Source organism: Mizuhopecten yessoensis, unplaced genomic scaffold (genome assembly GCF_002113885.1).
Source record: "Mizuhopecten yessoensis strain PY_sf001 unplaced genomic scaffold, ASM211388v2 scaffold431, whole genome shotgun sequence".
In the NCBI taxonomy this organism is placed as follows: Eukaryota; Metazoa; Mollusca; class Bivalvia; order Pectinida; family Pectinidae; genus Mizuhopecten; species Mizuhopecten yessoensis.
In genome coordinates, this window is record NW_018403543.1 from 281,203 (window position 1) to 295,195 (window position 13,993).

General features: G+C 37.9%; 2 protein-coding genes across 9 annotated transcripts in view; both read left to right on the top strand.

The window, feature by feature from the left end:
- Positions 1 to 6,367, top strand: part of LOC110448769 (neurocalcin homolog) — a 61,272-nt gene extending 54,905 nt beyond the window's left edge. For all 8 annotated transcript variants that reach the window (XM_021495197.1, XM_021495205.1, XM_021495214.1 and 5 more), the window contains exon 4: positions 621 to 6,367. In XM_021495197.1, coding sequence (XP_021350872.1) covers positions 621 to 821 — 201 coding nt within the window. In that variant the 3' untranslated portion in view covers positions 822 to 6,367. The remainder of the gene's footprint in view (positions 1 to 620) is intronic.
- LOC110448695 (TRIO and F-actin-binding protein-like) lies at positions 1,401 to 7,365 on the top strand. The gene is made up of 2 exons (XM_021495078.1): positions 1,401 to 1,442; positions 6,841 to 7,365. Exons 1-2 carry the CDS (start codon positions 1,401 to 1,403, stop codon positions 7,363 to 7,365), a joined length of 567 nt encoding a protein of 188 aa, XP_021350753.1.
- Positions 7,366 to 13,993: the final 6,628 nt, after the last annotated feature.

A 13,993-nucleotide genomic window follows, 5' to 3' on the forward strand; every position in this document is an offset into this window, starting at 1 on the left:
TGCCATTATCTATGGGAGGTAATTGGAAGCTCTGCAGTCAAAGGGTAATTTTAGAATATAGGACAGCAAAATCATTTGGTGCAAAATAGATTGATCAAGTGTACGACCTTGTATTCGTGGGATATCGGCAATATTACCGCTTGGCGTTAAGTTTATTTAAGTATTGATTGTCATATTTTTGACATGTATTGGTGTGTAACATACATTGGCTTACCTACATATTGAATGTTACACACCAATGCATGTCAAAAATATGACAACCAATACTTATATTTACATTTTATGTTGATCAACTTACAGTTCACGCAGAAATAAAGACATAATATTAGTCTGAACACGTTTCAACGTCAGGATGTTATACGGAAATAACATACATTGGGCCCAGTAGAAACATCTAGGCTCTGTGCAGTGGAAATGTAAATATAAACAAAACATTAATGACAGTTTCCTTTATATAAGCACTTGACATTCCAACACATTAAAATGACTTGATTAAAATTTATATTGTTTTATGTCTACAAAAGTTTCCTGCAGATTACTAGTTTAAAAAGATATTTCAATCACATGTCAAACTCAAATATCTTTACTAATTTGTATCTATTTCCCGTTTTTTCCTCTAGGCTATATACAAGATGGTTGGCACGGTGATGAAAATGCCTGAGGATGAATCTACACCTGAAAAGAGGACTGAAAAAATATTCAAACAAATGGACAAAAACCTTGATGGAAAGCTCTCCCTAACTGAGTTCATTGAGGGAGCAAAAAGTGACCCCTCCATTGTGCGGCTACTACAGTGTGACGGCAGTAATGCAGCTCTCTGAGACGGGTGTTTTCTTTTGTTTCATTTTTTAAAAAAGAATAACTGTTTATATACTGAATGAAAAGATATATATGATGATTGATATATATTTAAATCTTTTATGACTAAATATTGAGGATGCATTCATTCAGACTTGGATGTAGACCTTCCCAAAGCTGATGATGATGAAGAAGATGATGTGATGAAAGTGACAGTCATTGCATTACAGTCGCGGATGAAATGTGTCAGACCTCCTCCATATCATCCAAGCTGTCAGTTATTGCTTCAAATTCAATTTACCATTCTTGGTTGTGCCTATCGAGCAATATGTTGTGGGGAAGCTACTGGAGTGGAGAGAGGAGCTGTATTGTGGCAGAGATACCGTATACCGTAGTCCACATAATTATTGTGCCTGTACATCTGCATAACCCCACTCTCAAAATCTCAACAAATCATTACCGCTATCTCAAACAGTTTGTCGTGTCGCTGAGCCTGCTGTGTGATCGCTGCTTCAAAATAGCATTGGTTTAAAAGTAACACCCATGATAATGAACTTGTGAACCCACAGCTACTGCAAAACCAGGACCGTCACGTTCAGTGAATGTCGTGTCCAGTGGAGAGAACATGTGCAGCACGCACAGGGGTAATTAGGTGGAATACTGTCGATAATGAACGTCAAGTCATTACCCAAGATAATTAACAAATTAACAATAATATGCATACATACTAATAATTAATTTTTAAAAAATCTGTTGAAACACCTGTCCTGAAGTCTATTCCAATATTATAGTATATGGATTCATTCGAAACGGCTTTAAACTTTGACTTTGTGTATTGTTACCTCACTAGAATTTGCTCAACACTCATAATATGTGAGGCATTTTGAATGTAATCTAGTTTCAAGCAATATCAACAAGATTTTGTGTTAAAAATGGTTAGGTTTGTTATCTAGTGTGGTTATCTCTAATGGAACTTGGCAGTGAGGAGGGATATCTCGCGTGAATCAAGCTCCAAGGTGTTGCTCCAGGATCTGAAATGTAAGGGGGAGATTCGTAAGTTAGAAGGATGATCACATAGTATAGGCTTCTGGTATAAAAGAAATGCCTTGACAAATAGCATCAGATATTAGGTTTATCAATACTTTTTTGTTATTGCAAGATGAATTGTACATATATTTGATATGTTGATTTATTTTTACTTCAGTAATTTCCAAGATATTGAATCACAATGTGTGGCTTTTTCGTTGTTTTGTACCAACACTTGATGTACATATACATCATCTCCTAATTGTGAGGAATATTACAATGGCAAATATTGTGTGTTATGTTTTATAAAATCACTATCTTCTGCATTGACTTCATCACAAATATGTATGTCAAATTGTATGTTTACATAAATTGGTCTCAAACTTGTCCTTAAAATAAGAAGAGATTTTATATTCTGGATTTCAAAATTTATATTCAGGTAAAAAAAAATGGATAAAACACATTGTAATTTTTTGGTAAAAAATGTTTCTAATTCAGGAAAAATCCTGGCCTCTTGCCTGACTCATGTTTGAAGGTACCAGAAGGCTTCCTTTTAATGTGTTGTGCAATTTGCAAAACCAGACAGGTGGTTAGAAATTAATGAGATCAAGAGATAGTAACAATCAGATAAGTGCATAAGTACATAATGGATAAGTTCAGATTAAAGATCATTTGTAGATCAATTTCTAGTGAAAACTAGCACTGATAGTGGAAGGATTGCTGGGGGGTGGGGGGCAATTATGTTTTTGTTATGTTGTAATATTTTGAATTGTTTGTTTCTATAATATAAAAGTACTAAAACCTAAGCTGTGATGATATAGTTAGGGAGGGAAATCGTGTAACCATAATAATAGTATAGAAAATGTACCATTTCCTCATATTCCGATCTGTGATAGGGTTTTAGCGACAAACTGTTGATAGCATTTAGGAAATGTCCTAATGAAATCCTCATTGTGGTAAGATTGATAATTGATCGAACTTGTACTATTTATAGGCTGCAGGGAGCACACATATGTACTGTAGACTGTGTACATCCACTTGTCATCAGCGTGTACAAATAGCAGTTTTGTATCGTCATGGCACAACGCCACCTGTCATTTACACATTTACCTGTTTCTCACTCCTCTACGTTTAGATTTATTTCCTGTGTAAGTCTCTTGTGTTCCTACAACAGGATATATACGTCAGGGAATCGAGTGGATTAATTAGAGAGGTTTTTGTTTGGTTTCCTTGTTAATCACCTGTAATCTTGTGTCTGGTGCTGAAGTCCTAATCTCCTCCGTCTGACAAGGCTTATCTCTAGATGTATGGCTGCTGTATGTTTTCAGGTACACCATACAAAGATATTGCTTGATGTTTGGCCTTTAGCTTTGTTTTACCCAAACCCAAGATAGACACTTTAGCCATCACCTAATCACCCTGTACCTTGGCTGTTCTATGGGATTGTGTGGACATGCAATACCCCATTAATTACCTTTCTCTGTACCTTCGCTGTTCTATGGGATTGTGAGGACAATACCCCATTAATGACCTTTCTCTGTACCTTGGCTGTTCTATGGGATTGTGTGGACACGCAATACCCCATTAATTACCTTTCTCTGTACCTTCGCTGTTCTATGGGATTGTGTGGACAATACCCCATTAATTACCTTTCTCTGTACCTTCGCTGTTCTATGTGATTGTGTGGACAGTACCCCATTAATTACCTTTCTCTGTACCTTCGCTGTTCTATGGGATTGTGTGGACAATACCCCATTGATGACCTTTCTCAGACAATATCGATCTTTTGAGTGCTTTTGTCAATCCTCACTGTCCAGCCCAAATATTGGTTTTATGTGATATTTCGCCATCCTTTGTACATCAATATTCAATGATTGGGGGCCAATTGGTACCATGAACATTACTGCTGTTAGCTAGCATGCTTTGTCTTTGTACCAAGTGTGGCAGGCTGAGATATAACCTGACAAATGAAGGCAATCCTTCTTGTCTTTGTATCCAGCCACCACAATGGGTGATTGCTTGCATTCATTTAGCTTTGAGGCAAAGGCATAATAAGAGAAAAGTTGTTGCATTTCCTAAAAATGTTGTAATGGCATTGCTTAATTTATTGGCGTTCCCTGTCAATATTCAAACGCCAGGAAATTAGTCCCTGAATTAGAGCTCCAGGAGTAAGGCGGTTGTAATGGATTCATTGGACAGGGAAAACGCACCACTTATGGGGTATATTTGTCTGGGGAAGATAATTTCAACCCTACACAAGTGTTTGTACTGTATATGGTTTTGTTACCAGTACATTTTTAACATTTGAAGATACTAAAGATCATACTCACAGTTGTACCAGACACTCCCATTTATATACATATATATATATCTATGTGGGTATTGACAGTGTAATACCTGTGTATGTATTGACAGTGTAATACCTGTGTAGGTGTTGACAGTGTAATATCTGTGTAGGTGTTGACAGTGTAATACCTGTGTATGTATTGACAGTGTAATACCTGTGTAGGTGTTGACAGTGTAATACCTGTGTAGGTGTTGACAGTGTAATACCTGTGTATGTATTGACAGTGTAATACCTGTAAAGGTGTTGACAGTGTAATACCTGTATACCAGTATGTATCGACAATATAATACTATGTAGGTATCGACACTCCTACCACTGTACATGTATACAGACAAGAAACAGAAGACCTATACTTGAGGTACACGAGGAGTATGAGAGCTGTCAGCTGTAGTAACAGAGTTATCTGACCTTGACTACTGTCACCACTGATTGACAGCTGTTGGTGAGGAGGTACATGTACACTGGACCAATCCCAAACAGATGGGTTGTTTTTCATTAGCCCCTGTCACATATATACATTTTTCTGCGTCATTTTCAGGTTACCATACTTATCCTAGGCTATGTCTCTAGATTAGACTGTTTATAACGAGTTCATGTCTGTCTTGGGTAAAAGAAGGAATAAAATAGAAACAAAATTACAAGCTACCTCCTACCAGGTTAAGAATTGATGCCATTAGGGGGTGTAGATATCCAGTTATTTTGGGAGACTACATGTATACAGTAGCTTCTATATGTGTACTGAACATCGGTGTAGCTGTCTGCAGTATGTTTGTGTAGGTAAGATCAGCAGTGTGCTGGATACAATTAACACTAGCAGGTTGGTTCTGCATTAGACCAACACAATATTGTAAAGTTTGACATTTTTATGGGTAGTTCAGTGTATCAAGTAAACTTTAAGGCAAAAACAGGTTTTCCAACAGGTCTTATTGCTTTTATTGCTTGAAGTTCTTGTCTTCAGGTAGTAAAAGTTTAAATGAAGCCTTAAAACTATAAAATATAACATTCCAGATTCAGTTAAGAATGGCACTCGGGGTGAAATTGACTGATTGTTATAATTAGTCTTAGGTCTTAATAAGCTTATATTTAATTACAGGTCACATTGTTAGTGATTTTATGGAGGATTTTCTCACCTGGTTTTGTTTTGTAAATAATTTGGCTGTTAAAAAGTACCAGGTTGTAAGGACATAGAAATGTCTCAGTTTCGCTTGTCATAGTCCTTATCATGTAGATCTGAACAAGTGTAAAATAAAAATCTTGCCATTGTTACTTAATCTTAGCGGAACTGACTTAGGAGGAACCACCTGCCTATACTACATATACTGTATCAAAGTTTCTGAAACCAGAATTTAAAACCCAACATTGTATTTTGAATGTACATGTATTTTGAGTCGGTTGTGTATGATCTCTGTGCTGTGAATTCAGCGGTACTTTAATGTACAACTGACAACATTTAAAACTATCGCACTCTTACTTGTATATTCACTTTCTCATTTGTTATATTTGCCAAATGCAGGTGTACATTTTTTTGTGTTTTCCTTTACAGATTGTTGTTAAATGTAGTAAGATGTTTTTTTCAAGCACAAGATAGTACTAGGGTTTTTTTTCAAGCACAAAATAGTGTTAGCTTGTAGCGTCAGAAAGTGTCTAGCTTGGAGCGTCAGAAAATGTCTAGCTTGTTGCTAAGATAGCCATTGCTGAAAGTTTTTGAACCCAGTTTTTTTTCACATTGTTTAATTAATTTGGCTTGTGAAATTTTTATTTCAATGTAGTCTAAAATGCTTTGAAAATGAAAATATAAATAGTACTTGGTAGGCATTGAATAAAACGGAAAGAAAGACTAGCCTAGAAGAACGAAAGTAGCCATTTGTAGCTTAGACATGAAAGCCTTGGATATTAGTCAAATGTATTGGCAAATTTTATTTGATTATACCATAAGGTATCCATGACAACATGTAAATATTGACATCAAGTTGTTCGACTTTTTCATTCTTCACCAATCATTGCTGTTTGTTGTTCATTAACTCTACTTCACATATTTCACCATTCACCCTATATATATGAATATATATATATACCGGTAATCCAAGCAAGGAGTGAGAAGATGTACATTTGTGTTTATTATCATTGAAAAATTTGTTCAAAATTAAATGTCTTGATCTTAATGTATTTTATGAATTAAAGAACTTCCTTCCCAAAGCTTACTTGTGTGTGATTATAAACAGTCAGTTACAAGACCGAATAGACTGATGTCCTGTGTACAGCAACATGAACCACCAGACTGATCACTCGGAAACACCATTCTTTATTAATTTCAACAAGGATAAAATCTTATGAAGATGATTTTTTTTTTAATTAAATTTCGAAAACTTAAAAAAAAAAACAATTTGAAATGACCGTTTCAGACTTAAGATATTTGACAATAGTTACTCTATATACTGGCGATAGTTACGGACTAATTTTCATTGCAGAAGATGGTAAGGGACTAATTCCCCCAAAGGAGGATATACTTCATATACTTCATTTCCACAGAAGAGCTAAATGTGGTATTATACTTCCACAGAGGAGAACACTTAGGGACTGATACGGACTGAATTTTGAAAGAGGAGGTTAATTAATATAGACTACACCGAGTTCCACAGAGAAGGATAGTCAGAGACTATGTTCCACAGAGGAGGATAGTCAGAGATTATGTTCCAACAGAGAAGGATAGTCAGAGATTATGTTCCACAGAGGAGGATAGTCAGAGATTAGGTTCCACAGAGGGGGATAGTCAGAGATTAGGTTCCACAGAGGAGGCTAGTCAGAGATTAGGTTCCACAGAGGAGGATAGTCAGAGATTAGGTTCCACAGAGGAGGATAGTCAGAGATTAGGTTCCACAGAGGGGGATAGTCAGAGATTAGGTTCCACAGAGGAGGCTAGTCAGAGATTAGGTTCCACAGAGGAGGATAGTCAGAGATTAGGTTCCACAGAGGGGGATAGTCAGAGATTAGGTTCCACAGAGGAGGATAGTCAGAGATTAGGTTCCACAGAGGGGGATAGTCAGAGATTAGGTTCCACAGAGGAGGCTAGTCAGAGATTAGGTTCCACAGAGGAGGATAGTCAGAGATTAGGTTCCACAGAGGAGGATAGTCAGAGATTAGGTTCCACAGAGGAGGATAGTCAGAGATTATGTTCCAACAGAGGAGGATATTGATTAGGACTGATTTCGACAAAGGAGGATAGATTTTGAGTTTTACGTTTACAAAAAGGAGGAAAACAAGTGACTATATTTCCACAGAGGAGGAAAGCAAGGGATTAATTCCCACAGAAGTGTTTAATAAATGGACTATTTCCCACAAAGAAGGATAGTAAGGGACCAGAGGAGGATAGTCGGAGGCTATGTTCCACAGAGGAGGATAGTCAGAGATTATGTTCAACAGAGGAGGATAGTCAGAGACTATGTTACACAGAGGAAGATAGTCGGAGATTATGTTCCAACAGAGGAGGATAGTCAGAGATTATGTTCCGCAGAGGAGGATAGTCGGAGATTATGTTCCACAGAGGAGGATAGTCGGAGGCTATGTTCCACAGAGGAGGATAATCAGGGATTATGTTCCACAGAGGAGGATAGTCAGAGACTATGTTCCACAGAGGAAGATAGTCAGAGATTATGTTCCACAGAGGAGGATAGTCAAAAGAGGAGGTTAATTAATATAGACTACACCGAGTTCCACAGAGAAGGACAGTCAGAGACTATGTTCCACAGAGGAGGATAGTCGGATACTATGTTCCACAGAGGAGGATAGTCGGAGAATATGTTCCACAGAGGAGGATAGTCGGAGACTATGTTCCAACGGAGGAGCATATTGATTAGGACTGATTTCGACAAAGGAGGATAGATTTTGAGTTTTACGTTTACAAAAAGGAGGAAAACAAGTGACTATATTTCCACAGAGGAGGAAAGCAAGGGATTAATTCCCACAGAAGTGTTTAATAAATGGACTATTTCCCACAAAGAAGGATAGTAAGGGACCAGAGGAGGATAGTCGGAGGCTATGTTCCACAGAGGAGGAGAGTCAGAGATTATGTTCCAACAGAGAAGGATAGTCAGAGATTATGTGCCACAGAGGAGGATAGTCAGAGATTATGTTCCAACAGAGAAGGATAGTCAGAGATTATGTGCCACAGAGGAGGATAGTCAGAGATTATGTTCAACAGAGGAGGATAGTCAGAGACTATGTTACACAGAGGAAGATAGTCGGAGATTATGTTCCAACAGAGGAGGATAGTCAGAGATTATGTTCCAACAGAGGAGGATATTGATTAGGACTGATTTCGACAAAGGAGGATAGATTTTGAGTTTTACGTTTACAAAAAGGAGGAAAACAAGTGACTATATTTCCACAGAGGAGGAAAGCAAGGGATTAATTCCCACAGAAGTGTTTAATAAATGGACTATTTCCCACAAAGAAGGATAGTAAGGGACCAGAGGAGGATAGTCGGAGGCTATGTTCCACAGAGGAGGATAATCAGGGATTATGTTCCACAGAGGAGGATAGTCAGAGACTATGTTCCACAGAGGATGATATTCGGGAGACTATGTTCCACAGAGGAGGATAGTCGGGAGACTATGTTCCACAGAGGAGGATAGTCTGAGACTATGTTCCACAGCGGAGGATAGTCGGAGACTATGTTCCACAGAGATGGATAGTCAGAGACTATGTTCCAACAGAGGGGGATAGTCAGAGATTATGTTCCACAGAGGAGGAAAGTCAGAGATTATGTTCCACAGAGGAGGATAGTCGGAGATTATGTTCCACAGAGGAGGATAGTCGGAGACTATGTTCCACAGAGGAGGATAGTCAGAGATTAGGTTCCACAGAGGAGGATAGTCAGAGATTATGTTCCAACAGAGGAGGATATTGATTAGGACTGATTTCGACAAAGGAGGATAGATTTTGAGTTTTACGTTTACAAAAAGGAGGAAAACAAGTGACTATATTTCCACAGAGGAGGAAAGCAAGGGATTAATTCCCACAGAAGTGTTTAATAAATGGACTATTTCCCACAAAGAAGGATAGTAAGGGACTATTTCCAATGAGATGGAAAGTAAGGGACTAATTTCCACAAAGGTGGATAGTTTGGGACTAATTTCCACAGAGAAGGATAGTAAAGGGAGTATTTCCAACAGAGGTAGATAGTAAGGGACTATTTCCCACAGAGGAGGATAGCTGAGACTATTTCCCACAAGGGTGAATAGTTAAATATTTCAAGCGACTTCTTAATAACTACTAGGCCTGGTGACAGATTGGCAGGCTGGGGTTTTAAGACCATCGAGATTGTGGAAAAATATCTCTGCCGATATTCAATGTTATAGAGGTAATTAGTTGAATACGTCAAACCCTTTCTGAGGCAAAATGTTTTCCATGATCACCATATGACAGGTGACCGATACAGGCCTTTCCGACTGTTTTAGTTTACAGCACTTGACTGCCGTGAAATTCGTGGATTACACAAAAAAAAAATGCACTTAAGACGATGCATTTAAGCAGATATCCTTAACTGTTGTTCCGGGTATCTGTTTTACGACAGTAATAAAATATATATAAGCACACTTGTTAAAATAACCAGAACCCGAGGTACATTTTGTAATTGACATTATGCATCAACTTGCATTCATAAGCATATTGATATTCATTTATTCATGAAAGCTCCAAAAGAATTAGTTTATATACAAATACATGTAGAATGAACGATGTAATAATATGTTGAGTATATTTCCTTACAAAACCTTTAGTAAGGTGAAGAGATATATCGGAAGCTGGGATCGATGTCGACAGTCTGACCATCGCCCACTTATCTATAACGACAGCACTAATTAGCGGTATCTGATTTAGCAGTCCCGAGGCGTCAATTTCCCCTACATCCTACGAGATCTATAACGACCTGTCTTAATTGTCCGTCCAAGGTCATTAACGTGGGGCTAATTACCAGTTAGTCGCCTCAGAGGTGTCCGAAGTGTCCGAACCATTTCCAGCATTTGACCATGTTACTAATAAGCTGTCAGTGACATGTGTTTGTAGGGGCGAGGCAATGATCGCCAGCAGGTCGGTAACTACAAGCTTAAGTGTGCACGTGTAACGCTATACAATATGTACCTAACGTACACGCGGAGTCTATTGTAGTCTATTCTTTAACATCAGCGTGTGTAGAACAATATCAGCCACCATGTGGTTTTCATCTATTTCACATAGTACTTCTTCCTAAACACTCGACAGAAAAGTTACACAATTTGTAATTGACCATTTCGAAAACTTAAGTCCGTTCCAAAAGTTTTGGCACAATTTTCAACTTTTTGACGTCATTTTATGCTGTATTGCTGGCATAGTTCAACTTTTGTTCATTTCGTGTAGCTAGCGGGCTATTTTGTAACGTCAATCAAATTATTTATAATCAAGGCTCAAACTTCATCATTGAAATGATAGGCCACAATCGGTATCCCGTCACTGGGTGAAGTTTCGACACATACATCTTAACATCTCGACGTGTATGAACCTATTTGTCTGTATGATCATGGAATGAGATGAAATCTATATAAGTCTGTGGTATGATCTGACATGAATATTATTCCTCAACCCGTGCAACTGTCTAAATGTGAAAATAGCGGGCCGCGTTGGATGCAATCGGGAAACGTCGACACTTTCCGTAAACAAGAAAATATACTTATATCTCTTCTCTTTTACGGAAAGTGCCGACGGTTCCCGATTGCGTTGGATGTTGTCGTGCGCAACTCGGATGCGCCAACGTCTTAAAAACGCTTATTGGAATTAAAATTTCTACGCAACTCAATAGTGAGTACAAAGATGGCGTGAATCTAACAACTATAAACACCCCACCCTAAAACAATAACGGCCAAAACGGGACCAAAGCAAAACTAGCACCAATACCATCACAGCTCAATAACTAAATAAAATAAATATATCAAATAAAAGGTGAACAAGGGATCAAAGTTCAAGTGTCACGGTAAAGCTTGTCCACAACAACTAACTTTCTGCACCCCAAGGCCAATGTCAAGGTCAGAGCAACGTAATTCGATTCTAGTCTGGAAGAATGATGTTGATTACCAAAACAGAATATGCACATATTGCGATACCCAAGATATTGGTGACGAATTTCACTACTTGTAAAAATGTCACTCTCTGTCTACAGAAAGGAAGTTATATTTATTCAAATACTAATATGTAATGCCAAATATACAAAAGATGTTAAAATTTTAAGAAATTTATGCAAATTCATCAAAATTTTGTTTAAAATTATCATGATTTGTCCTCCATATATATTACATTTGATAATGTATATTGTTGTAAATATGTTTTCTCTGTAAATTTATGATTTCGTAAAGAGAAATAAAGTTGAAAGGAAAACAACTTCTCCAGGGCTTTCAACTGATTATCATGAGAGGCGAGTATGTTACATAACACTATATATGTCGTCCGTTATCAAAGGTAAAAGTAACAGAAAAAGGTCAAAGTTCACACCACCGTAATATTTGGTTGAGCATAAACTATCTAACAACACAGAAAGTCATTTGATGAAACACCATCACGGCTGAACGATAAATATTTCAGAGTTACGTTATCATCACTGAATGGTGTGTCGCATGATATATATGTGGGTATTAAGGTTTACCAGTGGTAGTATAGGGTTTACCAGTGGTAGTATAGGGTTTACCAGTGGTAGTATAGGGTTTACCAGTGGTAGCATAAGGTTTACCAGTGTTAGTATATGGTTTGCCAGTGGAAGTATAGGGTTTACCAGTGGTAGCATAAGGTTTAACAGTAGGAGTATAAGGTTTACCAGTGGTAGTATAAGGTCAACACAGACCATACGAATGTCCACTCATTGTAGCAACAAGTACGACTTGAAATAATCGATGCTGGATGGTTTATGGAATCTTACATTGTAGGATTTCCCACGCAGCTGTTCGAGTTCCATCTAATTTTCGGGCGTGCCCGAGGTCAAGTCTGACACCTATATATATTGTTAACGAACATCATCCCTTCCTTTCCGTCTTCAGCTCGAGCGGGATGTCTTGTTTCATCTGCAGCCGTTCTCGTCTGGGCTTGATCGGACACCTCGTTTGATATAAACCGACAATTTTATAATTATGTACATCAACATTGCTTCAAATAATTTATACTGTACGCAATCTTTACTCACAGAAAACAAAACAAAACAGAAGTCAGATATGTCGCTGGCTGTAACACTATCAGAAATACAGCAAGAGACCCAATGGGCCTGCATCGCTCACCTAGTATTAATCTCACACTTGCAACCGTAAAAGTGGACTTAAATAAAGCCACCGGCAAAATATCAGTATTTGTGACTTCAAGTCATTCGAAAGAACCTTTTCAAATATTTAAACACATTTGACCTCTGTGACCTTGAAAGCCAAACAAGGTCATTCCGTTGAATACACTTTATGGCCCTCATCTAAGCATGCTACTGGCAAAATATCATCACCCTATGCTTTTGGGTTGTTCGATGAAGCTGTTAAAAAGATTTCAACACATTTGACCACTGTGAACTTAAATATGAGTTAAGGTCATTAAGCAAAACAAGCGACGTAATTTATTATCTAAGCATGTAACTGTCAACATATCATCATTCCCAGCCTGCTGGTTATTCAGAAGAATTTGGAAGATTTTAACATATTTGATCCATGTGGCCTTGAAACTGGGCGAAGGCCATTCATTTGAACAGGCTTGGTAGTCCTTCATCCCAGCATGCTACTTGCCAAATATCGTCATCATACGCCTTTGGGCCATATGAGCTAAAACAGAATACATGTCGCTAGCTGTAACACTATCAGAAAAACAACAACAGAAGATGTGTCGCTAGCTGTAACACTATCAGAAATACAAAGCATAAGGTGTGTCGCTAGCTGTAACACTATCAGATACACAAAGCATATGATGTGTCGCTGGCTGTAACACTATCAGATACACAAAACATAAGATGTGTCGCTGGCTGTAACACTATCAGATACACAAAACATAAGATGTGTCGCTAGCTGTAACACTATCAGATACACAAAACATAAGATGTGTCGCTAGCTGTAACACTATCAGATACACAAAACATAAGATGTGTCGCTAGCTGTAACACTATCAGATACACAAAACATAAGATGTGTCGCTAGCTGTAACACTATCAGATACACAAAACATAAGATGTGTCGCTAGCTGTAACACTATCAGATACACAAAACATAAGATGTGTCGCTAGCTGTAACACTATCAGATACACAAAACATAAGATGTGTCGCTAGCTGTAACACTATCAGATACACAAAACATAAGATGTGTCGCTAGCTGTAACACTATCAGATACACAAAACATAAGATGTGTCGCTAGCTGTAACACTATCAGAAATACAAAACATAAGATGTGTCGCTAGCTGTAACACTATCAGAAATACAAAACAAAAGATGTGTCGCTAGCCGTAACACTATCAGAAATACAAAACATAAGGTGTGTCGCTAGCCGTAACACTATCAGATACACAAAACATAAGATGTGTCGCTGGCTGTAACACTATCAGATACACAAAACATAGGATGTGTCGCTAGCTGTAACACTATCAGAAATTCAAAGCATAAAATGTGTCGCTAGCTGTAACACTATCAGATACACAAAATACAAGATGTGTCGCTAGCTGTAACACTATCAGAAATAAAAAGCATAAGATGTGTCGCTAGCCGTAACACTATCAGAGATACAAAACAAAAGATGTGTCGCTAGCTGTAACACTATCAGAAATACAAAGCATAAGATGTGTC